This window comes from Botrytis sinoallii, assembly GCF_014898435.1.
Source record: "Botrytis sinoallii strain Bc 23 chromosome Unknown BSIN_035, whole genome shotgun sequence".
Lineage (NCBI taxonomy): Eukaryota > Fungi > Ascomycota > Leotiomycetes > Helotiales > Sclerotiniaceae > Botrytis > Botrytis sinoallii.
Window position 1 is genome coordinate 1 of NW_024066062.1, and position 27125 is coordinate 27125.

The 27125-nt window shown below is 40.8% G+C and overlaps 6 protein-coding genes across 6 annotated transcripts; 3 read left to right on the forward strand and 3 right to left on the reverse strand.

The window, feature by feature from the left end:
- Window positions 1-108: 108 nt before the first annotated feature.
- On the reverse strand, window positions 109-1466 carry EAF02_011717 (uncharacterized protein; the record flags this gene model as incomplete). The annotated part of the gene is made up of 2 exons (XM_038907764.1): window positions 825-1466; window positions 109-724 (listed from the first exon to the last, which is right to left on the reverse strand). The coding sequence occupies exons 1-2, from the start codon at window positions 1004-1006 to the stop codon at window positions 109-111; spliced, it is 798 nt and encodes a 265-aa protein (XP_038752408.1). The 5' UTR covers window positions 1007-1466.
- Window positions 1467-2085: 619 nt separating this feature from the next.
- On the reverse strand, window positions 2086-5125 carry EAF02_011718 (uncharacterized protein). Its single transcript, XM_038907765.1, has 3 exons — window positions 4996-5125; window positions 3129-4933; window positions 2086-3073 (listed from the first exon to the last, which is right to left on the reverse strand). Exons 2-3 carry the CDS (start codon window positions 4762-4764, stop codon window positions 3000-3002), a joined length of 1710 nt encoding a protein of 569 aa, XP_038752409.1. The 5' UTR covers window positions 4765-4933; window positions 4996-5125; the 3' UTR covers window positions 2086-2999.
- A 1356-nt stretch (window positions 5126-6481) lies between these two features.
- EAF02_011719 (uncharacterized protein) lies at window positions 6482-9583 on the forward strand (the record flags this gene model as incomplete). Its single annotated transcript, XM_038907766.1, has 4 exons — window positions 6482-6710; window positions 6760-8053; window positions 8135-9355; window positions 9460-9583. The coding sequence occupies 4 exons, from the start codon at window positions 6482-6484 to the stop codon at window positions 9581-9583; spliced, it is 2868 nt and encodes a 955-aa protein (XP_038752410.1).
- A 1570-nt stretch (window positions 9584-11153) lies between these two features.
- EAF02_011720 (uncharacterized protein) lies at window positions 11154-12533 on the reverse strand (the record flags this gene model as incomplete). Its single annotated transcript, XM_038907767.1, has 1 exon — window positions 11154-12533. One exon carries the CDS (start codon window positions 12531-12533, stop codon window positions 11154-11156), a length of 1380 nt encoding a protein of 459 aa, XP_038752411.1.
- Window positions 12534-13129: 596 nt separating this feature from the next.
- On the forward strand, window positions 13130-14345 carry EAF02_011721 (uncharacterized protein; the record flags this gene model as incomplete). Its single annotated transcript, XM_038907768.1, has 2 exons — window positions 13130-13324; window positions 13683-14345. 2 exons carry the CDS (start codon window positions 13130-13132, stop codon window positions 14343-14345), a joined length of 858 nt encoding a protein of 285 aa, XP_038752412.1.
- Window positions 14346-18759: 4414 nt separating this feature from the next.
- Window positions 18760-21248, forward strand: EAF02_011722 (uncharacterized protein; the record flags this gene model as incomplete). Its single annotated transcript, XM_038907769.1, has 3 exons — window positions 18760-18955; window positions 19012-20145; window positions 20200-21248. 3 exons carry the CDS (start codon window positions 18760-18762, stop codon window positions 21246-21248), a joined length of 2379 nt encoding a protein of 792 aa, XP_038752413.1.
- Window positions 21249-27125: the final 5877 nt, after the last annotated feature.

The following is a 27125-nucleotide window of genomic DNA, read 5'->3' on the forward strand; positions in this document are numbered from 1 at the left end:
GGGGAGGGGGGGGTGAGATGTGTGATATGCTTGTGTGAGATATGAGATATATGTTTTCTATTCAATAAATGGGAGGATTAAGGGAGGGAGGGGAGGGAAGGGGTAATGTTATATAGATCGGTTGATGCTGTGGATATATATATACTGTATTTGAATTTTGGAGCCATTTGATTTTATGATGTGATATGATATGGGAATATCTGATATAAATATATATATAACCACAAAGCGAATACCAAACCATCTATTTATACATAAAAAACAAAACAAACACCCCCCCTCATTTCCCCCAACCCTTCCACAACCCCCCCAAAAAGTCCCTCTCCCCCGGATGCCCTCTCTCCACTCGCGCCCTCTCCTCGCCGCCCCCCTCACCCACTCCTCCAACCCCTCCCTCCCCAAATCCTGAATTTCTCTACTCCCCAACCTCTCCCCCTCCCCACCCATCACCTCTCCCCTCCAAACCCCACTAGACCTCGGTACACTCCTCACCATATACCTCACCCCCAACCCCTCACTCATAACATCCGGCGCATCATATTCCACTTCCGCAAACAGCACTCCGCCTTCCTGTTCCCCCACTCCCGCTTCGAGGATTTGCTGGAGCAGAGGAGAGATGGTTTTGCAGGTGGAGCAGTAGCTTGTGGTCCACAGCGTCAACAGGGGTTTGGAGCTGGAAGTGCTGAGACTGATGTATGTAGCTAGGTCGTGGGGATAGCGGACTCTATTTTGAGGTTAGGGCTTGGGTAACTTTATTCGATTTTATTGTTATGGGAATGGGAATGGGAATGGGAAGAGAAAGAGAAAGAGGAAACATCACATACGCAGAATATATCCGATTCTGATCTTTCTTCGAAGCGGTGCTGGCGAATGGTCTCCGCGAGTTTGTGCGGGAGAATGTAGATGTAGATGGAGAGATAGATAGAGATACAGATATAGCTCTAGAGATAGATGACGAGCGCTTGGAAAGCGAACGTGGTATGTGTTTGAGATTTGATGGTGTCATTGTGATATCGTATCGTATCGTTTCGTGTTGTAGGTATGTATATGTTGATATAAGTACAATTTATTGATGTTTCTATCAATCGCGTGTTTGAAAGTTTAGAAGTTTGACTTTGCGATTCTTGATTCTCGATCCTCAATTCGATACAATATACATCCAAAATCCAAAATCCAGAAATTCCTCGATTCCTCGATTCCTCCTCAAGCTATATATTCCCGAGCTCGAGATTCTATATGCGATTCGATTCAATTCGTATAATTAGATGGTAAATACAATAACAAATAAATACAATAGATATATCAACAAAATATCAATCGAACAGAGTAATAAATAAATAGATAGATATTAAGCTTCATCAATCAATCAATCAAGCTTCAAGTATTTTTACTACTCTACTTCATAGCTACCTAGGTACAAACTCGTAGCTATGACACTATGACATAATTTTCGTTCCCCGCGGAGCTAAACCTAATTTAGTGGGATATATAAAGACATGAATATGAATATGAATACTATAAACGAGTATAATATAGAAATTAAATAGATAACAAATAGATACATTTAAATATTCTATTACAATTTCAAGTATGGAATTTGAAAAGAGATGAAATTAGTTATAGAAATAGAAATAGAGAATATAATATGATATAATATCTATCTATTTATTATATTAAATATCTATCTAGTATTCAATATCTAAAGGAATATGAAATATATTAATTGAGTAATATTAAGATTGAGTACTAATTTCTCGTATATTATTATATTATATTTTTATATTATCTAGATAAACTACTAACTCAGCGCCACGATAATTTGTATAATATGATATACTCAACCGAGGTATAAATCTCATATTCCAACTCTCTCACCTCTCGTATTTATTCATCTATTCATCTATTCATCCCCCCCTCTCTACTAAATATTAAATACTAGATACTAAATACCTACTCACTATAAAATTCTAAAATATAATACTATATTTTCACTATACTACATCACATATATCATATCACATCTATCACACTCGTTATATCACGTCCATTATACTACACCCATCACATCCAACATCCATTACACTAATCATACCAATACTCATCACACCCATCACATCCAACACATCCAACACCCATCACACCCATCACATCCATCATCCCATAACATCCCATCCACCACCCAAGAAACCCTCCTCAAGTACCTATACCTAAATAGATATACAGAATAACTTTCTATTCTCTTTTCTCTTTCTTTCTTTCTCTTCTCTCTCTTCTCTTCTCTTCCCTTCCCTTCCCTCCCCTTCCCTCCTCGCTCTAATCAATCATCTGATTACCTACATAATATATACATATATAATATAATATATTACAGTACAGTATCATCCAGTTCAGTTCAGTTCAGTTCAGTTCATCTACGCATAAGATCCCTTTTATTGAAATTTTCATTTCCGCGCTGTCCTCTCCTCTCCCATCCTCTCCATAATCATATCTATTCTATTATCTAGACATATCCATCCAGAATCCATATCATCTCATCTCATCTCATCCATTACGTCGCTGATAGAAATAGAGTACAATGACAATGCATACTAGGTATCTCTTTTCCATACCCTCCATCACGAACCAGGTCATCCTTTTACCTATTCATCCCCACCCATCCATCCATCAATCCATCCCTCATGTATTAGTAACAAAGTAGAAGTAGTATTGTAATGTAATGTAACTTTCTCCCATTCATCTCCTTCTCCTTTTTTGTGCATTCGCTTCCTAGACCAAAACCCAACCAACCCCCGAAAAAGAAAAAAAAGGAAAAAATCGCTTCATCCTCATGGCATAAAGAGGCATGCAAAAGGAATGTATTAATTGGTAGTTTAGGTTCCGAAGTGAAAGACCAAGATAAGAAGTGAAGGTGGTAAAATTGAACCGAATGAATTGAATCTTGTTACATAGGATCTTGATGTCCTCCAGTACTCAAAGAAAAAGGGTTCCGGTTTTTCACCCTAAGCATAATACAAAGCCTCGACGAGATAGATAACTCCGAAGATCAAAAAGGCAATTGCGCCTCCTAATGTTACTGCAAAACAGTTAGTTTAAGTTATGATAGCATAATGCAAAAAGAAGAAACTTACCAACTCTCAAGCTAACCTTGCCAGCAATAGCTCTCCCACCAATAACAGCTACACCAGTACAGACTGCATGTCCACTAACTGCTCCTCCAGTTACCCACCAATAATCCTGACCAGCCGCCATAGCAATGGTGGCAATTTGACTTCTATCACCCCATTCTCCGAGGAAAGTCATTACAAAAGTTTGAACCCATGCTGGACTAAGTAATAACGAAAGAAGGTTATTCAAGCCTCCTGCTGCACTTTTGAATGTTGATCTCTTGGGAGAAGGGGATCGATCTGAAGAAGTTGAAGGACTTCTTGGTGGAGAAGGAAGACGTGATCCTGATCTAGATTTTCTTGTGCTTGCTCTTTGCCCTCCTCCAAGACCCATTTCCAAAGCATATGGAGAAACTGATGAACGTCTTCTTCCCTGTTGTTTTGCAAGATGTTCTTTTTCTTCGAGTTCCATTTCTACTTCTTTCATTTCTTCAGTTACACCCTCATCTGGACTCATGGCTAAACCTTCTTTCAATAAACGTCCTCCGAAAATCAAGAATAATCCTGCAGCTAGGAAATTGGTGAATCGTTTTGGAATCAAGGTAGGTACTGCATGGCCTAATACTGCGGACAAGATTGTCATAGCAATCAATGCGGAAAAGGCGGCGGAAAATACGAGAAGTCTATCGTGCTTCATCGCCATCAATGCTGCAATTAAAAATGTTTTGTCTCCGATTTCAGAGAATAAAATCATTGTAAGTGAAAGAAGATATGAATGTAAAGGTTGAATAAGACCATCATTGCCCTCTCCCTCTAATTCAAGCTTTGGAATGCCCTTTGAATCGGATTTTGTAACATCTAAATGATCCTTGTTGGCAGAATTAGGAATTGGATGAGGATCATTGTGTGTCTTGTCTGGAAGATCTGTAGGTTTATCCAATCCAAAGTTATCAGTGCTGCCAGCCTCCTTATCATCAGCGGAACCCTTTCTGATCGTCGAATCTTTCTTCTGCGGATCTTTGGTGTCGCCTTGAATTTTTTGTTCGGTATCGTGAGGTATCGGTGGTGCTTCTTTAGGTGATGCAGGTTTCTTTTCAACCTTCTCTCCCGTTTGGCTTTCTTGACCCTTTCGCGTCTTATCTTTCTCACTCACACCTCCCTCGGTACCAGTTGTGCCATGTTTAGGTGCCTCTCTACCTGGATCGTTCATAACTCCATCGTTGCTTTGGGGGATTTCTTTGCCATGGGCATCAAGCATTGGCTTCTCTTTGGTTGTTTTGGCTGTAGGTGGGACCAACTCTCCATCACTAAGCTTAGAATTGGTAGCTTTGGCATCTTTTGAATCCTTAGCATCTGCCTTTTCACTTGTTGTAGAGTCCTTCTTGGGATCCTTTTTGGTGGTATCTACAAATGGCCCAGCATGTGGTTTTCCATCTTTACCATCGACGGGCGCATCTTTCGTACCAAGTCCGTATGATGGTTTATTATCGACGGTAGTTGTAACAGCTGCTGATGGATCAATCTTGTCCAATTTTCCTGTTTGCGCATCGGTATCTTTCGAAACGGCAGCTATATTATCTTGTGCTGCAGGAGATAGAGCTAGAGCCAATGATGGCAATAAAAGTAGAAGCAAAGGGGATTGCTTTCTCCGGAATCTCATCTTGAATATTATGTTTTTTGATTGAAGTTGGCAGATGTAATCAGAAGGTAGTTGAGGTGTAGAAGAGGTGTAATCAGGGGATAGATACTAGGTAGTAGGTGTTGTTGGATGTGAGGGTGCGTAAGGCGTCAATGGGGGAATTGTATGAGAAAGAGAACCAATGACGTGTCTAGTAGGTCTTAAATGTAAGTTCAATAGTTAATGATTCTTGGGAGATTGATCAAGTCGTACCTTGAATTGAAATTTCAACGAGAGGTCTGGGATGAAAAATAAAAAGGTGTATTAAGAAGAAGAAGAAGGTTTCAGATAGTAGTAGTAATAGTCGAATTCGTACGATGGGATGTATCAAGGTAATCCGGCAACCCATGGATACGATAATATTTGTTCAGAGCACCGAAAGAGGAAACCTGAAGGAAAAGGTATCCGCTTTTTCCTTGTGGCTGATGCTTTTGTAGTCAGCTTGAATGATGATTGGTTCAATTGATTGGTATGAGGAGCAATATTTATAAATAGATATCGTTTTCTAACATTTTAGCGGTTTTGGGAAGTGCAAGACCAAGGGATACCTGTTGGGTGGCTTCGGAGGATTCTTCTGGACCCATAAAGTCTCAAGGTTCATCTCACACCTGCACTGGGCACGTGACTGGGCACTGGACTTCTCCGTAGATGGATAGGGGAGAATATGAGGCGTTGAGGCGTTGAGGCGTTGAGGCGTTGAGTTGAGGCGTTTGGTAAGGAAGATCTAAGATGGATACCGGTGAACCCCTGAACTATATGCGAATGGGAGAGAATATGTTACATGTAATTATTCATATCACACGTGACAAATGCTCAGGTCGATCAACAAATGTATACAATTAAAGCAACACTCCAAATACAACATCTAGATAAGTTGAAGGTTCTCAGGAGAAGATACTCAGATGTTTAGCCAGTTATCCCCCCTCCCCTGATCCAAGGTCCCAATCAAGAAGTCATGATTGACATTGAAGAGGTAAGGGTAAGAACTCTATCTGCATTCTACACATATTGGTTCGTCTAGACCATTCTTTGGAAGCACGAATGCAGGTAGAATGCAGGTAGATGTACGTAGAATTGGAGAGTGGAATTGACTGGATCAAATAATGGAAAAGCTTCCTATATTCGTCGAAATTGTACTATCCAGGTACCTTACTATCTCTCTCTCTCTCTCTCCTCTCTCTCTCTCTCTCGTATTTGACTTCTTAGAAATTAACAAAGCAATACTCTACAGAACTTGGATTGACATGGTACACATCTAGGTATCTATGATTCCTTTGAAACTTGCTTTGATATTCTTTTTGTTCTCATTCTTTCGATATTGAAGTGGTTTGTCTGAGAACTATCTGTCGAATTCTTATCCCTACCCAATGTACACCTTTACACCTTTCCAAGGTTAACATTGCTTTTGAACAGTCCACGGCAAAAAGGCTAGAAGAATGTCTAGCACGTGATTGCGCGACTCTGTAGCCTCAATTTTCAGGTCCAACGTCGTTCCCCCACTTCCTACTGCAACCTTCACCCACAATCTCCACCCAGCAACACAACACAAAACGCGTCAATTCATCCACACAACAATATCAACTCCACACATCTACACTAACAAACACCATCGCAACATTCACGATAAGATATAAATCCTATTGCGCCACACTCCTTTGGGTACGGTTAATCCTTTGATCGTCGTATCAGGATATTCGAGATGGCTCGAACATCTGCGCGGTCGGTGTCGCGAGACCTCCCATCTTCACCACCAACCAAACCCGCAAGTCCGATTCGAAGAACCACGCGAACAACTCGTAGCCAAAGTGTAGACTTGGATGCTCATAGACCTCGTCAAGAAAGTATTGAGAGTACGGGTGATAAAAATGAGCAACAGGATTCTAGGGGTGGTCGCAGAGCTGCTCGCAAACAAGCACTCGTTCGCAGAGGTTAGCATCCTTTACATTATATTTGTTAATTGTTGCTTACGAAATATAGAATTGTCGATGGTTGCAGAAGACAGAGAAGTCTCATCCGAGGAGGAAGATGCTGAACAGGCCAAGGTGGACGAGGATCCTGAAGCTGGTGAACAAGCCGACGATGAGGAGGATCCTGAAGCTGGTGAACAGGCCGATGAGGAGGAGGATCCTGAAGCTACCAAGGTGGCAGACCAAGAGGAGGAGGATCTTGACACAACCAAGGTCGCAAGTGGTCAGGAATACGATTCAGAAGATGAAGACCACAGCGAGTTCTCAGACGATACGCGTACAACATCACATACAAAACGGGTCATGCAAATAATCCATTCCAGGTCGGCTATTGAGACCCTCCCGGATCTTTACAATACGGCTCAAAGCATTATCAGCAAATCTACCAAAAAAGACATTCGCCCTAAAGAAATGGGTCGTCATCTTAAAGCTTTGGAATCCCTTTCTAATGGACTTGAGGTTTATAAAGAGCCATATGGAAGAGAGGAGTTTATTGAGGTTGATATCGTTTTGGAAAAGGTCTCTGGGGCATTAAATGCTGCAAGTCTCGGCTCAAGTGATCTCGGTGATTGGACTACTCCTTTTGCTGCAATTCTTCAATCAGCGAATCTTGCAACTCTTCTGGGCCAAGTTATTCAACTTCGTGAGGATAATGAAGTTTCGCAACAAGATTTGATGTTATTTCTTCAATCTCTAGAGAAAATGTTTCCTCGCCCATTCGTGTCTAAGTTTGCAGCGCCTACGGATCTCGGATCGGAAAGCAGTAGATTGATCAACGAAACTCACGCTATTATGTTAGAGATACGAACCCAGCTTTTTGAACTTACAGCTCGTCAGTTAGAACCCGGCCTGAATTTCAATGCTACTGAACTCCTAAATTCTTGCTTTGAGGGTGGTTTAAAGAAAAAAGACATCAAAACCAGCGAGAGGGTGGACATTATCCACAGCATGTTTTTGCCTCCAGACCAAGCAAAGGACTCGGGTAGGTATGTCGACTTTGAGCGCTTGAATAAATCATTTCCAAGATCCAAATTCTTCAATGACCTTGTCGATTATGGCGAAAAGCGCTGGCTTGAGGTAGGTATGATCGTAGACAACAGAGGTGGTATTGATAATGTGATGGTGCCATTTGAAGAAGTTGTTAAAGATATTCCATCGGATGCCGAAGAAGAAACCGTTAAAAGTGGCCAACCCGACTCCGAACCCGAGATTCGTGCAGACTACGAGCCGGAAGTATTAGAACATGACGATAGTACAATCTCGGAAAGGGACCGTCAAGCATCCGCACCCAAAAAACGAAAAGAGTAAGAATTTCTTCACCTTTTATACAAGACTTGTCTTTACATTCCAATAGTTCAAACAAAATCTCGCTAACAATTTCTTAGCTTTCATGACAACCCGAGTGCTATAACGAAGCTTGTCGGTCTCAGAAAGATGGCAGGAAGTCGGAAAAGTGGTGATATAGAAGTCAGTTCTAGCTTTCCAGCTTCGTCACAACCACAACAGCAGAAACAGGACTCCCAAATTACCCAATATTTCAAGAAATACAGCGATTCCCAGAACAAAGAAAATAAAAGTCCTGAACAACCCCAGAGATCTCGAGGTCGTCCATTGATAACGGCTACTACAAAGCGTAGTGGGATGTATAGGAAGCACTCGAATGCCCAAAAAGTGGGTTGGGAGGAGGACAGTCAAGGGTTCCCTATAGATTCTCAGGCGGATGATCCGGAACCACCTCACCCTAGAAATAACAAGCGCAAATTCCCTCCTCCAAACCTTCAAGTGGAAGATGAATTACCTCAAGTATCCCAACCAAAAACCAACAAGCGTAAAGCCGGCGACGCAAATATTTTGTCGGATGATAAAGACAATAACTCAGATAACGACTTTGAAACCGACGAAAGAAAAACGATACCCGGGCGTAGAATTGCTGCACCTAAATCTTCAGCCCGGCCCAGCAAACGAGCACGTACCGAAGAAGGTGAAAGTTCTCGAGTGCAAGATTCGCCCAGAAGAAAAAATTCAGGAGAAACCTCCGCATCACCCGAAGTCCAGTCAGATGATGACAATCATAGCGAGGACCAAGGCTTTGAAGCCGATAAAAATTTACCTAAACCCAAGACTCAACGTAGCAAAGAAGCGCATACCGAAGCTGGTGAAAGCTCTCGAGCACAGATTCCACCTCGTAAAAACAGATCTCCATCACCAATTTTAGCCCCTGAGAATGATGATGACGAACAAAATCAAGAAGACCTAGAACAGGAAATACAACACAGGGAAGAGCTATCTCGACCACCTCAAGTTCCAGACGATAATGAAGGTAGTGTGCAATTACCTCTGGAAGATCCTCCAAGCACTGTCGCACATTCATTTACCCAAGCCAGCGCTCTAGAAAATGTAAGAGCAAAAGCAATTAAGAATGGTTTTAGTGTATCACAAACTCGTACCCCATGGTCTGATGAAGATACACAACTTCTTATTGACTACATTGGTGATCTCGGTCCGTGGTGGTCAGAGATTGAAAAACGCGGTGAATTCGAACGCGATAACATCACTCAGGTTGGTTTGAAGGATAAAGCGAGAAATATCAAGGTTGATATGTTACTGTAAGTGGATTAACCCTGACCCTAAACTTAACCCTAACCCTTGTTTCCAATGCGATGCAATGTGCATGTCAATTTCAGAAGTACTAACATTGGAATCAATACAGAGCTGGCCAAACACTTCCACGTAATTTCACAGGGGTTAAACTCAATGCAAATTTAATTAAGAGGGTGAAGAGAACTTGGCCTGATTATGATCCTTATACCGATACGGGATATGGAACATTCTGATTATAACTATCAATTCTCTACTCATCATATGATAATCATATGATAATCAGACGCCATTGCTTCCAATGGTAATGAAGTTGGTGAGCATTTTGAGACTTACGTCGAACAAACGCGCTTCAGTTGAAAGATACTTTTATATCTTCCGACTCGGAGTGCGGGCTTATGATATGGGATAAGCCTTCAGATGTATGTACGTGTATTTACCAGTGCTTAATGTGTTTACAAGGCGAGTTGGATTTCTAAGGTTGGCTGTAGTTATGGCGTCTTTATGGTGGATGAATGGCGTATTGGGATGGGTGCCTAAATATCTATGATATGGATGTTACGTTATGTTATGGGTATGAATATGATTTTGGCTTTGGTTCGTGGGTGGAATACTATCTATGTTTCTTGAGGAGTTTCAGGATGGGAGATGGAATTTTTTTAGTTTGAATTAGTTGGGATGAGTTGGGATGAATTGAGTTGGGAATGAAATGGGATGGGTGGGATGAATAGGATGAAATGAGAGGAGAGGATATTCTCTATTAGTACTTTTATAGGAATAATTTTATACATTTCTTGTGAATGATTATATATCTAGTAGGTACTTGTTTATTAAGTGGAATATTATAATGTTGAGGATATACTTTATTTTATTTTATTTTACTTTACTTCATCTCCCTCATCTCTTTTATTTCATTTTCTCTTTTTAAAGTTCTATTGCTTAGAGTAAAATAGAAAGAATAAGAGAAAGAATAAGAGAAAGAATAAGAGAAAGAATAAGAGAAAACAGATATCTTATACTCGAGTTTTTCTTTACTATATTTATTTATTGTATCTTATAAGTGTTTAGTATCTATATTCCTAGTATTTATATATCTATCTATCTATTTCACTATCTTTCTAAATATATCTAGATATTCAATTATTTTTCTAATTATCTATTAGATATCTATAGAGTATTTAAATACCTATCTAAATAGATATATTATTTCTCATCCTATCTTTTTTTAATTCACTTGATTATATTATTTGATTATATCTAGTAAGATCTATCTTATAATATCTATCGATCGATAGTATGAAAGTAGTATCAAAATAGATAGGATTAAGATAGATAGTTAGACGAGATAATATTTATCTTAAGAGTTAAGAGTTAAATACTATCTAGATGGATATAGATAGATAGATAGATAGATATAGAATATATAAATCATAAGTTTATAATAACAATACTCTACTCTACTCTATGAGAAGGGAAGGAAAAGGTTACGGATTTGAGTTTATTTCTTTTGTATTATCATGTTTGTTTGAAATATCTAAGTATCTATAGAAATCACCTTATATCGATTCTCATTCTTATCCAATTCCAATTCCAATTCCCATCCCCTATTCCTCAATTCCCAGTATCCCAGTATTCCAAACCCTTTTCCTTTCCAAAAACAGACGTGATCATGTGTTCAATTCCTATTTCTCTTCTCTTCCCTTCCCAATTTCAAATTTCCATTTCTATCTCCATTTCCAATTCCTCGACAGCGACCCATGGAATTTGCCACGCACGAAATAACCCCCCATCTCTCCAACTCCCCCTCTATTTCAATCTCCCAAACTCCGCATCTATACTAGATCCCAAAGCCCCCTCCATCTTCGCCTCCCCCCATCCAGTTTCAAATCCCACCGTCCCATCACCCCTCACAACCTTTCCTCTATCCCATTCCCTTCCCTCTCCCTTCCCCTTCCACTTCACATCTTCTTCCCTCTTCTCACCTCCCCTCTCCCATTTCTTAACTTCCTCTTCCGAAAACCCCGCATCGCGTAATCGATTCGCGCCCTGCATTTTCCATTTCTGTCGATCGCGTAGAGCTTCTAATGCTTGATCCCAATCTTCTCCTTCCCCTCCTGCCTTGTCAAGGTTATCTTCGAGTTGTACATCACTCTTCGGATCATAATCTGCGTGGAATCGAGAATCCATTGATGTAGAACCGAGGGATATAGCGCCACGACCACGGATTCGAAGAGGTTGTTTTTCGTGGGCGGGACGAGGTCCAATTATTGAGTCTAGAGGGTCGGAGTCGGATGATTCTGCGTCTGGAGATGGGTGGCGCTTGGAACGGGATGAGGAATGTTTATGCGATCTCGAGGAAGATTTTCCTTCATCTTCTGAAGGTGGTGAAAAGGAGCGTTTTCGCGAGCGACGGGGTGATCGATCTCGATAAGTCGAGTCTTTACTTCGAAGTTCTCGAGGTGAACCTGATCTGTCTCTCTCTCTATATCTTTTCCTCTCGTCCCTTGTGCGCTCTCGATCTTCGGAAGTACTTCTTCTTCGTCTGTGTTCTCTTCGTTGAGATTGATGATCTTCTTCCAAGTTATCGTCTTGATATTTTCTCCGCCTGTCTTTAGATCTTCGTTTCTCTCTATCAACTTCCTCATCTGTGCCTCGATCTTCACCGCGTCTCGATTCCCTCCTTCGATGACTTATCAATTCCGCAGAAATATCGATATCTTTCCTATTCCTTCTGCGATCGCCATCTTCCTCATCCCTCACTTTCCGAATCTTTGCACTTTCTCCCGTGCGCGACGAATCTTCTCTCTTCCCACTGCCCCGCCCTGCATCTTCTCCTTCCCGTTTTCTCTTCACCGGCCCTCCTAAAATTGCCTTGATATCCCCCAATTGCCTCCTCCTAATATCCGTCGGCGCAACCTTTCTCTGTCTTGCTCCACCTGATAAACTCTCCAATCTAGCTTTTGCCTCCGCAGCTTCTTTGGCTAATAATGCGCTATTGTGATTATCCGTATCTCTGATAATATTTCGCAAAAAACGAGTATTGGGTTTGGGTTTATTGGGAGGTGGTTTGGATGAGGGGGCGTAGGCTGAGAGACCCATGGATGAATATTTGATAGAACTGGATTTCGCGTCGGCGGCAAGAAGGGAGGCGACATAGTCGTCTGTTAGGTAGGTATCGTTTGCCATGTCGTGGTGGATTGTGCGATGATATGGTGTCAGGCTGAAGTTGTAGGATTGATGGTGATAATGTGAGATGTGGATTGTAGGTATTATTGTGATTCTTATAATATTTATCAAGTGTAATGTTATAGATATAAGATACCTAGGCAGCCGAAGCAAAATAATGAGCCAAAAAAAAGTGAATTGAGATATTTTGAAACGTATAAAATGTGAAGAAGTATGTACAGTTAGGTGATCTTGAAGTTGGAGCCTTGTGGTTGCTATCGTATTTTCGAAGATATGATATATTGACATCTCCATCGGCTATTAAGAACATTTGTTAGTGATTGATACGAGAAACGAAAGAATATATCCGAAAAGGGGTGTGAATTTATATCGTATTGTCACCGCATGGCAGAATAATTCAAAGTAAACAATGCGATGCGACAGACACCCCTCCGATTAAAAATCTCCAAAAGAAACTAAATCAGCAACTGCAGAGACATTCATCTATAAAGGTAGATTTCTACAACATTCTACAAGACTTTGGCATTCTTCCAAACCTGTCTCGACTCAACGGCCCTCAAAAACAACCAAACAACAACTCTCCTTCTCCTCTCGCCATGGCGCATTCACCCCAAAGCACCCTCACCACTCTCCACAAACTCCAGAAATCCCACGAACTAAGTATCATCAAACTTTCCGAACCAGTTTCCGCCCCTTTAAAATCTGGATCTCGTACATCCAATGCCTCTGCCGCAGATACTCTTGAGAGTCCTTCCCCTGCAAGTTTAGAAGCCGATTTGGCGCATTACAAGGTATATTCTTTTTCTCCTGGCTTTTGTTTCATTCCTTTTCTCTTCTTGGGTTATGATATTTGAAAGATCTCGAGCGCAGCGAGCTATGGGGGTTTGGGGGCTTGCCCCCATAAATCATTAAATTTTAATGACGTGCTCTACTGGTCATCTGGGAGCTTTAGATTTGGTAGACGAGGGATACGAAGGTAGATGTTTGAACTATCATACATTGATAGACAAATGACTCTCCGCTGGTCCTCCGGGGGCCACTGCCGTGGAGGCAGAATAATTGAAGAAGCGATTACAGCACAGAACAGAGAAGCTATCTATCATGGAGATATAATATGAGCCCCAAGCATATACTAACAATTCCCACCAGGAACTTTTCTCCAAACTTCGCTTTTCATATCTCGAACAAGTCACCAAAGAAAAATTCATTCGTGCTATCGTTGGAGATCCCCCTTTGGTAGTCGAACATCAAGAAAATATCGATTTAGAAGCTTCTCTGCTCATTTCCAAAACCTCTCTCAAAGCCCAAAAAGTCGAAGTCGCAGAACTGGTTGAAGAATTGGAGAAAAGAGGGAGAGAGTTGTGTAAGAAATACGAACATATCCAACTGCAAACGAGACAATTGGAGGAATTACCGAAGAAGATTGAGGGACTAGAGGAAAGTATTAGGGTTTTAAAGGAAGAGAATGGATCGAGTGGTGAAGGGCCAGGAAATCCAAATCTTAAATTAGGATTAGATAAAACGAGGGAATTGGTAGAGGAAAGAGAAAAGGAAAGGAGAGAATTGGATAGACAGTTGGAACAACTGCAAGTACTTGTTCCGAGAAAAACTAAAGAAGCGGAGAGGTTAAATGCGGAGTTGATACCGCTAGAAGGAAAGAGGATGACGAGTGTAGCGGCTGCAAAAGAGGCGAAGAGGAGGAAGGAAGAGGGGGCTGGAGGCGCGGGAGATGATTTGGAGGAGAGAGGGAGGTGGTGGAGGGGTGTGGAGGGAGGATTAAGAGGGATGTTGGGGGTGGGGGAGGAAGCGTAGGGTTGGAGATTATTTTGTGTTCGAGGAGTTTCTGGAAGCCTGGACTCTGGGAAATGGAAAGGGAAAGGGAATTTTAGTGTCAGGAGTTTATGGTTAGCTACTAGGACCAGGACTGGGTTCGCTTGACTTTGAGATATCCTTTTTATATATTGATATCTCAGCGAGGCAGTAGGTTCAAGAATATGTTAAATTTCACATTTTAGAAGTCATATTTATTTGTCCATTTGTTTGCATGTGGGATCTGAATTATCAACGGTTGTGAATGAGCGTACATTCTGATTTTGTATTGTTTGGACTACGCTTTTTTATATGTATGTATGTGGAATGAGAACAAGAGGGGGTTCACATCAAATGACTTTTGGGTTGGGAAGTTCGTGGTATAACAGAGAGAGAAGGATAAGATGCGAAGTACCCTTGATTTTTGGACTTAAAGGGGGAAGGGGTGCATAAGAATAGAAAGCGCGAGAAGAATGTGTGAGTGAAGTAAACTTATGGGATTGGAAGTTTGGGAACTTGGGGAATCGGGAGATGGAGAAAGATATGGATGGAGTTTAGTATAGAGCTGAGAATGCAGGATGAGTTGTGGTTTCTAGAGGGTTCGTTACGAGATATTTCAAATGGTGATCGGGAATGATTTGATACGATACGATATGATATGATAGCTATGTAGCTGATCGGTAAGTGATGGAAATGGATGTGAGTTAGTACATGAGTGGGATTCGATCGAGGGATTTCTTATAATTTGGAGGTGCGGATGATAAGCTTGCTTTGAGTAGGTAGGTATTTCCGACAGCTATCGAAGCTTTGCTGATAGTTTTTCAAACTGGCATCGTGGGTTAGGAAATTGAAGTGTGGTGGGATGATTGAAGAAGAGTATGGGTGTGTGTGTTAAAGAAAACTGATCAGTCGTCGGGCTAAAGGATCTGGAAAGATGAATATGGTGTATGTATGTAACTTCTTCCCGTGAATTATTCGTATTCAACTCATCGATTTACAGACCGCAGATCGTGGATTGAGAGATGGGAATGGATGGAGGAGGAGGAGGAGGAGGAGCAGATGATAGTGTGTGTGTGTATGATTTTAGGGAATAGTTGTTCGTGAGATGTGGATGATGGAGATCAGATAGTGAGATGTTCTGGTGACTTGTTTATATTGGGGTTTTCAGGCTTTGAATGGGAATGATAGATGGATGGGAAGATTCTGGAATGATTGTGTGTATTAAAGGGCTAGTTGTCGATGGGAAGAAGAGGTGAAGATCAGGTAATGTGAAGCTTCGGCCATCGCTCAAAGCTGTAAGCATCGAGGTTCGGAAACTATTGAGGTTGTAGTTTATAATTTTCATTCCGACGGAGAGAGAGGTAGTGGAACGGATGAAGTGATGAGAGTGTTGAAATGAGATGGTTGTCGGTTTGGAGGGGCGAGGATTAGAATGAACGTGGGATTTAGTTGTATGCAATAGGACCATTCGGAAAGTTACTAGCTCTCGAATTATCAAAACTATAGATATCAAAGTTGTATTTTAAGCAGTGCAACTGAAGAATCAAGGGAGACATGATTCGAAATAAAATCGTTATTGGTTGCTCAAAAAGTCAGGACTATTCTCATGCAAGAAACCGATCTATCGAGTTGCTAAATATCTCGGTTAGAAACCATTTCATCTAAATTGGAAGACTACAACTTGGAACAAACTTTGATCACTCGACCTCATGTTACATATAAATCAAAAAAGCATCGGAAGAAAGAGTTACTAACATCGATAGAGACATACGCAATGTGCGTGTGAAATACCTACAGTATCTGCAATGCATGTGAGCTGAAACCTCCAACGTAAACTGCAAACCACTCTACGTTGGCATATTTCTCAAATAAAGTATCAGACAATAGACGAACATCTTATCAAAGTAAGCAAGCTCGAGGCAAGTCTTACTCCATACCCACTCGCATAGGATAGACGAGTAGTATTACCCCGGAAATTTCGACTCGGTATTGTCCGAAAGGCAATGATTGGAAATCTGGGGTATCACAAATACGATGGTTTCAGAAAACGTGCGGCATAGAGAGGCAGGCGTGTCTTACCTGGGTATGCATTGATGTCAGATTGGGGATAAGAATGGATCCTGCCTGTGAGCGAAAAAGTAAAAAAAAACAAGGAGGAAGCTGGTTGTCAGGCTTGTGCATGATGGATGGAGAACAGATGACTTGTGATCAGCTGGGGGTTTGGACGTTGGATTCTCCACTGTGAAGTTATGTTCCACTCTATCTATGCATTGAGGATTTGAATTAGAAGATTTGGAAGAGGGGTTGGAAGAGGGGTTGGAAGAAAATGAGAATAGATAGATAGGTAGATAGTGAGCACTTGGGTGGTAAATCGAGATGGGAGTATTGTTTGTACTGTGTACAGTGATTGTACATGTACAGACGATAATGCAGAATGAATCAAGTAAATCGCGCATTTGAAGATAGGCATTACTTGAAGAGAAGTCCTCTTTTGTACTTCCACATGTAGTTCCATTTCTTGAACATATCGATTACTAGGTAGTAGTAGGTAGGTGTGTCCTTCACGAAATGATGAGATGAAAAACAGTTATGCGTAGAGATTGATTAAACCTCGGATAACCCCATTATTGGGTTGGGCAAGATCAAGTACGGACGAGACGAAATAGGTAATTTTGTTAATATCGTAGCCTTCCCAACCCACAACTCATAACTCACAAGACTTTCTTGGCCAACAAAGGCGTAAATATCGGGAAGCGCGCGTTATCTGCCAAATACTTGGGAGTTGGGACAAAGATGCACGGTGTAACCAAGATGATTGAATACCTAGTTGATATCCCCCCTGCAAGTAGGATGCCAAATGGATGCAAGATGATATAGTGACACTGTGTGAGGTGAGCTATACAAGGGTTTAATGGGAGGCTTGAAGAAGGAATGAGGCTTAAGATCTAAAGAGATCTTTGTATAAGCTCCGTTTGCTTTTTTTAACCTTGTATAGAATAGCTCCTACATGGTTGCATGTACGTGTGGCAACGTCGCTAACTCATCATTATCCACAACCCCATCATCATCTCCAACCACAAACATCAACATCACAACATTAACTTCAAGTTGAGTAGAAAACCCCGTATATTCATCATCTACCTTGGAATTTGGTCATCGTGTACAGTACAACTGGAGTCAAGCCAACATGCGCACAACATCCTCACATCTTCAACCACTCAAAATCCTTTTCCCACTTTCTAAATTCGAGCGGCGCTTATCTTTTACCTCTTTATCAGAATACCTAGAGAGTTGTGTCTTAGAATCCTTAACCTTACTACTCCACCGCCATTGTGTCTCCATCATTTTTTACTATTGATGGTCTCTGTGGCGCTCTATTTACCCCATATGACCTTTCTTTTGACAATTCAGGGTCCTCTTTTCTGCCACAACATGATGTTTTCGACGATAGTTGGTAGACTAATCATGTAGTGATCTTGTACTAACCGGAATGAATCTTCAATACTTGAGCTGAAGTTGTGATTTTGTCGTCATTGAATGTTGGATACCTAGACACATGTTTGAGTGAGTAGTAGATAGTAGGAGTAGATGGTAGATACTGGCAGTAAATAGTAGATAGTAGATAGTAGATTTTGTTAGTAAATAATAGACAGTAGATATTGTTATTAAATAATAGATAGAGTAGATATCAAGTACTAGATACTAAACAGTAAATAGTTGATAGTCTTTAACACAAAAACCAAAATCAAACACTACACCGTCTAATTAAATAAAAATGAAGGGGTTAGAAAAATGATTAAACGATTAAACGAGTAAACGATTTCTTGATCATCCAACCCCTCATCCCTCTTCCCTCATCCTTACCATCTCATCCTGACCATCAAGGTAACTAGGTCAAGTATAAAGTATATCTCTTATATTAATTTCTTCCAAGCTCTTTCCTTTTTCCTTATCGCTTGGATCTCATTTGTACAAGTATATAGTTGCTTGAGAAATTCTCCGATTTCCCAAAAAGATCTTCATTTCCCATACTCGTATTATTATATATGCATGTGAGGGAAGTCGGCTTTCTGACATTCTGACTCCCTCATTGCCCCTCCATACTTTATCTACCTACCTACCTACCCACCTACCCACCTACACCTTTCTTACATTCTTCTCTATTGTCCTATAAAGCAAAATACCTATAATCATATCCGAGGGGGTGTTTGGTTTCATTGCTCATTCCAAATATCTGTTTACTACAAATTGGTTTGGTCCGAGTACACCGACACCTTAGTGAATTCCAACCAGCCTCGTCATAAGGCTGGTGAAACCCGTTTGCCCCCAATTGTTTTCTTCGATCGATTCCTAAGAACCACCACATTCTGGATATGATATAGAAATCCTTCCTTCTCTATCAGTTACGACCATCAAAATGGGCGACGACTCACATGCCGAAATCTCTCCACGGGAAAGACCTTCTGAACCACACTCATTTTCCGCTCGGGATCATGCTGCGGATACTCCCACACATGAAAAGGAAGATGGAGATTTGAATGACTCAGATGTACCTCGACCTTCGAAATGGAGCATGGGAATTTTGAATGTACCAGATACCCATGAAGTTCCTGGTAAGATGTCCAGCCAACCCCTCGGTGCGCATAATATCTAACAAACTATTCTCCAGGTTCGATTCTCCTTCTCACAGGCAAACGAAATGAACCATTAGGTTTACGAAATGCCCCAGCTAGAACTTCAACATCTACACTTCCACCTCAAACTCCATATGATAGAAGTCATGCAGCTTCAACTCGGTCGGAAAAGAAATTGACCAAAGATGGGTCAACTGTCTTGGATCCGCAACCAGAAGAATCAAGTAATGATCCTCTTAATTGGCCAATGTGGAGAAGAGATGCAGCATTACTTTCCCTCGGATTATATTGTATGTTGGGAGGTGGTATGACACCAATTTTAGCTGCCGGATTTACAAATGTTGCGAATACGTACGATGTTACAACCGCCGATGTTGCACTTACTACTGGATTGTATATGATGGGTCTTGGCGTTGGTTCAGTAATTGCTTCTCCAACAGCAATTTTATACGGAAAACGTCCAGTTTATCTTGGTGGAGCAATTCTTTTCATCCTTTCTTGTATATGGTGCGCTCTTTCGCCATCGTATATTTCCCTGCTCATTGCCAGAATCGTTCAAGGTATTGCACTTAGTCCAGTCGAATGTTTACCATCTGCTACAATTGCAGAGATTTTCTTTCTACACGAACGTGCTTATCGAATCGGAATTTATACCTTATTGCTGCTCGGTGGAAAGAATTTGGTACCACTTGTTAGTGCTGTCATTATTCAAACACTTAGTTGGAGATGGGTATTTTGGATTGTTACTATAATCGGTGGATTTTGTTGGATACTACTTTTCTTCTTTGTTCCAGAAACATTCTGGGATCGAACACCAAGACCTAAAAGATCAAGTTCGAGAAGTCACAGCAGAAAAGGTTCTAACATATCACAAATGATTCATACATTTGGAGGTCTCAGGCATTCGTCATCCAAAGTACATGTTGCTACAGCTCATCAACTGGATGGAACTGAAGGTGATCAACAACAACAAACAGCCCGATCTTCACAAATTCAGCAAATGAGAACAGCTGAACCCACTCGAAGTATGCATGTTGGTTTTGTTCCGGATGACATGCATTCAGATTCTACTTCTACGAAAATTGATGAAGACGATAAGGAAGAAGATAAAGATGCTATCACTAGACCTACAAGTCCTCGAACCAGACCGAGTCACTTGGACCGTGATGGTAAGACCTGATCTTCTCATAGAATTGAGACATTAAGCTAACAAAGTTCTGCAGTCCGTGTTTCATTTGATCCTAGTACGACTCGACCAGCTACTCGTGATCACGACTCTGTACATCCAGAAGAATCTTCGACAACAGGTGTAGCTACTTTACACGACTTCAATTCACCTTACTATAGTAATATCGAAAAGACCGGAGGAAATCATGTCGATCGTGGTCGTCCAATCGAGAGAAATCTTTCGAATGCAACTCTTCGAGATGCTGAAGAAGGAGTTTCAGTTCGTGAACCATCTCTTGGACCACAATATACACGAGAACTTCGAGAAGCCCCCAAACAAACTTTTGTACAACAACTCAAAGTTTGGAATGGTCGTTTGGGTAAAGATAGATGGCTTATAGTAGCCTGTCGTCCTTTTATTCTCTTTACATATCCGGCTGTCCTATGGTCTTCAATTGTTTATGCTTGTTCAATTGGTTGGCTTATCGTTCTATCCGAATCCGTCGCTGTTATCTATAGAGATAAACATACATATAATTTCTCCGCTTTATCAACTGGATTAATATATCTCTCTCCTTTCATAGGTGGAGTACTAGGTACAGCGGTAGCGGGAAAAGTAAGCGATGTCATTGTCCAGGCTATGTCCAGAAGAAATGGAGGTCTCTACGAACCGGAATACAGACTTATAATGGCAGCTCCAGTCGCATTAACCACAGTTATTGGGCTGATGGGTTTCGGTTGGTCTGCTCAAAAACATGATAATTGGATAGTTCCAACTATCTTCTTCGGAATAATATCTTTTGGTTGTTCATTAGGCTCGACAACGGCGATTACGTTTTGTGTGGATTCTTACAGACAGTATGCTGGTGAAGCATTGGTGACATTGAACTTTTCGAAGAACATCTTTCATGGATTGGTTTTTTCATTGTTCTTTACAGAGTGGTTAGAGAGGGATGGAAGTAAGAATGTATTTATTTGGTTGGGGGTTATTCAGTTGATTTTAATGGCTGCAAGTGTACCGATGTATATCTTTGGGAAGAGAGCGAGAATGTGGACAGTTAGAAAGAACTATATTGAAAGGTTTGGGGCGAGATGGGGGAAATAGATTTGAGGAATGATAACCTCAAGTGTTTGGATGTGCATTCAGGTTAGGGATTGGATAAGAAATAATGAGTGATGGGAAAGATGAGTAGATCACCAGAGCATCTTTTTTATTTCCGGTTGGTTTAGCGATGGTGTTTGGTCTCGGTCTCTTTTACATATATCATGGATGAGGAGTTTATGTTTTCATGAAAGGTTGTACAGAGATTTTGAGGGCTCTGGTACACCGGTATACATACATATTTGTTTGAATGTTTTGTTTTGATACCAATGGTTTCGCGTTGGCAGTTTAAGATGGACGGGATACAATGGGATACAACGGGAGTCAGAAAGTAGGGTAAATTGTGATGATGAATTGGAATAAGAGGGACTTTGCGATGATACCATGGATTATTATGATGATGTGGGAATGGGAATGGAATGAAATTACCTGAATGAGATACCTGAACTGAAGAGATAGGTAGAATAGAATAGAATAGAATCCTTTCTCCTAAGCATTTGTCTTGTTCAATGAATGAGTTTTTTTTTTTTGGATGGGATGAGTGTGTAAGTGAAAGGCGTTGGCATTAGGTGGAGATTAGATGAGAATTGGAGTGGAGATTAAGATTGAAGTTAAGATTGAAGTTAAGATTGAAGTTAAGATTGAAGTTAAGATTGAAGTTAAGATTGAAGTTAAGATTGAAGTTAAGATTGAAGTTAAAGCAGAGATTTAACTTAGGAGACGGGATGTACTGGACAAGGAATCTAGATCTAGGAATCTAGGAATCTGGGAAGCGAGGAATCTAGTGTGTGTATTATGGATGTGGATGGGATGTGGATATATACAAATGAGTTTTGAGTTTTGAGTTGTGGATTGTTAATCTGATTATTGTGATGTGATGTGGTGTGGTGATGGTGTGATGATGTGATGGATGTTTTGATTGAGGCTGGAATAGGCGGGTGGGAGATGGGGGGTGGTAGGATAGGGGATGCGGGATGCGGGATGTGGAATGGGGGGTGAGGGGTGAGGGATTTGGAATGGGTGTGGGGTTTGTGATTGGGGTGGGGGGAGGAGGGGATGAGGGAGGGAGGCAGAGGAGGGAAAGATGGCTAGGGATTTGGGGATGGGCAGTGATGGGATGGGATGGGAGATGGGGAATGGGAGATAGGGGGGGTGGGGGTGGGAGTAGTGGATGGGAGAGCAAATGGGGCACTGTGAGTAGAGGATAGTGAATGAGAAAGTGAACAGGGTAGACAAAAAAGGAGAGGATGAGAGGATGAGAGGACGACGATGGCGAGCTTTGTTTGATATGATATGATTTGATGGGAGCCCCGGAGGTCAATGTATAATTGATTCGGAGGAAAGACGTGAGATTTAGGTGAGCTTGTGTCTATCTGTCTATCTATAAGTACAATGATTATCAATTGCGTGGTTACTTTGAATACCTAGTAGAGCTAGAATGGATAATCAACTTAGAGTAAGAGACAGCTGGGGAGAAATCTTACGTTGTCTCTTGATGTTTTGTCTTATATCCTAGCTTAGATATTCTTTGAAATATCTAAAAATGTAGATAGAGGTTTTTCATACTTTTTACCTATTAGTTGTCTATTCTCATCATCAAGTCGGCGTATATTGTTGAGTTTAGCAATATGTTTTGTTAATGATGGTAAGAATTAACCTCATCCCATCTCATCTTTTCACCATCGAAATTCGAGAAAGCAAGTATACTCAGTAGGTAGTTATAGGTATTCCATAGATGATACCTACCTCTAATAATGAAACTCAGAACCAACATGCGTCCGCACTAGTACCTGAATCGTGGAAATATTTCGTGAGTGTGCAAACGAACATGTAATTGGGAGTTCGAGGGGGTTTATATATCTGGGTATGAATTAGGAGGAGTAAGAAAAGGGAGGTAGCTGGAGGGTACTAGATAGAAGATGGAGGTATAGAGTGCATAGAGTGAATAAATGAGTGAGAAGATGAGTGAATATTCGAACGAGAGAATTCTCTCCAATATCAATTCCACAGGAGTACTTCCATTATATTCTATTTGATCACGCTAGATCTACCCAGGGTTAGAAGGTTATTAATGGCTGAAAAGGCAAAGGCGTCCCTTTCCCAGAAGCTGCATCACTTCTGAAAACGAAGAAATTCAAGGATAATGGAAAGATACGCGCGTATGGCTGGTGTTGGGAAGTGGGAGGGAGAATGATAAGATTGAATGGGAGGGGTGGTGTTGGGGTTATTTGGTTATTGTTGTTGTTTTGGGGCTACCTGATATTCGTTAAGGTTACGTTTGACGACAAAAAAATAGATGTCTTGTCTCAAGCTTCCTACGATGGAGGGATGATAGACACATATAGGTTATTAGCACATTATGATCATAATCCTATCTTGATTATCGAAATCTTCATACTTTGGAGCTAGTATTCAGAGACGTCTTGTCTTGTCTTCTGAGCAAAAACCATGAGCAGTGCCTCGCAAAACGTTGTCTAAAATGCTTGGAGAGGTGATTGTCTAGAGAAGGAGAAACCTATTTATATCTTGGTAGGTATGTATGGGATGGAGATTATAGGAAGTGGGGTATGTGGATGAGAGAGCTCGTGGATTTAGGTGTGGTAGTGAATAAGAAGTATAGAGATAGTGACGTGGAAGATGAGTAAATCTCTAAATCCGAGAAGTTGCGAGAGAATTGGAAGTTTCAAACAAAAGAGGGAGGAGATAATGAGATTGACATTCACCCTCGCTTGAATTTTCAGATCTTGGTCATGATTGTATGGTATGTCCATCACTATTAAGTCTTTACATAAGAAAGAAGAAAACATTCTCGATATTTGAATCAACTAGTGAATTGAATCTAAAGACTAAAACTGTACATGCATTGTAGTTGGAGAAAGGAGGTCAACGGAAACTAAGGGGGATGTGTATACTCTATTTTTCTTCTCCTATTGATTGTGCTCTACTGAGTGAGTCTTTGGTTCGGAATATCTGGTCCGAGAATTAGAAATGGAAGTCATTTATCGCTTAGCGCACTCCTTTTCTTTTCTCCTGCTCAGAATAACACAACCATATAATGAATACAGATGGGGATTTTACTATACTTGGAAACGTATGTCAACCACCTATGATTAGGAATTCGGAATATGCGCGAGGGAATAAACAACGATATATCTCGACTTTCAGCATTGTGGAATGTGTTGAGAAGTGTAAAGTAGTCTTCTTATTTGAAAGATGAAGATTGGGCTGAGAGGAGGCGAGGTACGAGAAGATATATATACTTAAGAAAGACCAAGAGATAGGGATAGAGGTAGAAGAAGATGAATTTGCGAAACAAGAGGAAACGATGAATGATATAAAGGTAAAGCTGCAGCCAGATTTTCACTATAGTTCAAGCTTGAAATGACCAGTCACACAACAATTGAATGTTTTTGAGGAACAGACGTAGTGCTCAGAAATCCACATTTCCAAGGAAAACTTCAGCTGCCTATCCCATGAGGCTCAGAGTTGTACAATGATAAGAAATAAGGATGATACATATTTGACTTCTACAACTGATCTGAGGAAGTCGATGAAGAGGCTCGTAACTTGTTATCATGGAAAGAGACAGCAAAAATCGACTTCTCGCTTACATTCCAAATTCCAGATTCGAAATACTGACAACAAAAACCAGATGCACACTTTCATTGTTCAAATTCAACAAGAGGTTTAGACTCTGTATGACATTTCAAGATTTGTTCAAAGAGCAAGTTCGCGGTGACAATGAGAACATAAAAGTTTCATACCTTGACTGCAATCTTTCTTGTGTGTCTTAGGAACGTGAAAGATGGGAAGAGGGAGGATGTTTATATATGTGGGAAGGGGCGGAAAAGTCGGGAAACGGTGTGGAGTTAATGGTGAGAGTCAAGGAGTGGGTATGGGAGTGAATGGTAAGAGAATGAGATAGCAAGGGAAATGATAAGGTGCGAAGAAGGACTGGAAGGATGGGTGAATATCTACATTTGGGTATAGAGAGAAAATGTAAAGAAGAAAAGGAAGGAGTGAGAGGAAATTAGGTTATTCACTCGGTGGATAAATCGTTTTGAGAAACTGAATATTTAAGAACTGCAATTGATAGATCATACATCCTTCAGCTATTTCCGAAGCCATCCGATACTCGACAGCAGAGGGAGGAATTGAGGTTTGTCGAAGGTTTGGATTTTCTCAGGGATGAATCTTGATTCTGAGACAAACAGGCCGATGAGATTAGAGAATGGGATCGGGGTAAATGTTCGTTGCTCGCGTTACGCTCAAATCTCGTCTCAAACTATATGTGCAGAAGATCGACAATGAAAATGTTATTGCTGTCGTTTTTCTGGAATAGTTGAAATGATAACAACCAGCGATACAGCTTCACATGCAAATATTCAAACTTCAACGTATAGAAAACTTGCGCCTAGAATTCTTAAGTGGGCATTCGTTAGATTTGACTGCTAATTAGGGATTGAGATTTGATACCACAATGTCTCCTGGTAACTGTGATTCTAGCTTTGTGGGAAAAAAAGACAGAGATGAGGAGCTTCTTACATAAGTAGGTAATAGGTAAAAAAAAACAAGTGGAGAGATATGAGATACGAGGGAGATAGGAGTTGCGCAATGGAGAGATTGAAGAATTGGTAGATGTTCAACTGGGAGAAACATCAATTGAATTCCTCATTCGCCATCGTCTTTAACTTTCATAGCAAGAGGCGCGATAAATTAAAGCAACCTATAGAGTTTGGAGTTTTACTATATAAGAGAAGCTCCAAGTGAGATATCAACCCATATCAGAAACACCAGGGAAGCACCCATTCAGGCTTGCGGGGCAGAAACTTCCTGTCAGCTTCCGCAGATATGGATTTAATTCAGAGATAGGGAGCAGAAAAATGAAGGCTTCGGGATGAATTTTGTGAGGAAGTGATGATGAGGTATGATTGTTGTCTTCTGCTCTTATTACTGTCACTAGATACCTTGTGATCTCATGTATGAGATAGAATGTTAAGCAATATTGTGTAATAAAATTATCAGATACATACGAGTTAGAAGATTTCAGAAAGGTTGGACCTACCAATAACATGAGATTGATTGAAACATCTCCACAACCTTGGAACCCATGAAAAAGGGGAATCGCTTGTCCTCATTGTATCTGCGGTAATCAGCTTCGGAAACCTTTCTAGTGCATTGCTCACTCGGAATACAAATGGTTGATTATGCGCTGGCTTATCGAATGCGGTTTCCAGAAAACTTCTGTGGCATGGATCTTTTAAAGACCAATATTGGAGATCGTATCGGCGCTGAAAAGGGGGAAAGAGAGTATAAGCGGGGTTATCGATTGGGAGTGAATGAATACCAACGTGATTAGGTACATGATTAAGAACTTAGAAGTGACCATGAGCTTGCTTCTAGTCTCCTCAATCTTAATATTGCTAGTGAATTTAATCCCACTCTTCAGCAAATATATTCTCACACTCAGCATACACTAGTTTCAAAGGCATGAGTACCAGGAAAACCCTGCTGCGTGAAATGCGTGATTCACTGAACGGTGATTTCGGTGCTAGGATTTTACAGCGACAAAGTGAATTAGGTTCTGAAGGAACGAGAATTGGTGTAATATTGGGTTTGGGATGTAATGATGTAAGGATGGGCTAATTAAGAAGTCTGAGGTCCGGAATTTTGGATTCTTCAAATATTGTATCTTAGTTCTAATTTGAAGAATGAATTGAGGGGAGAGCGTTTCTCTTCGAGAAGGGTTCAAGGAAGCGATTTCGCTAGAAATTTGTGTAAATATTCTAGATGTGTTAGGTTAGAGATTTGAGAGTAACAATAACTATCAAACATGTTTTCATTGTTGATTATAGTATTGTTGTTGCTGTCAGGGATGAA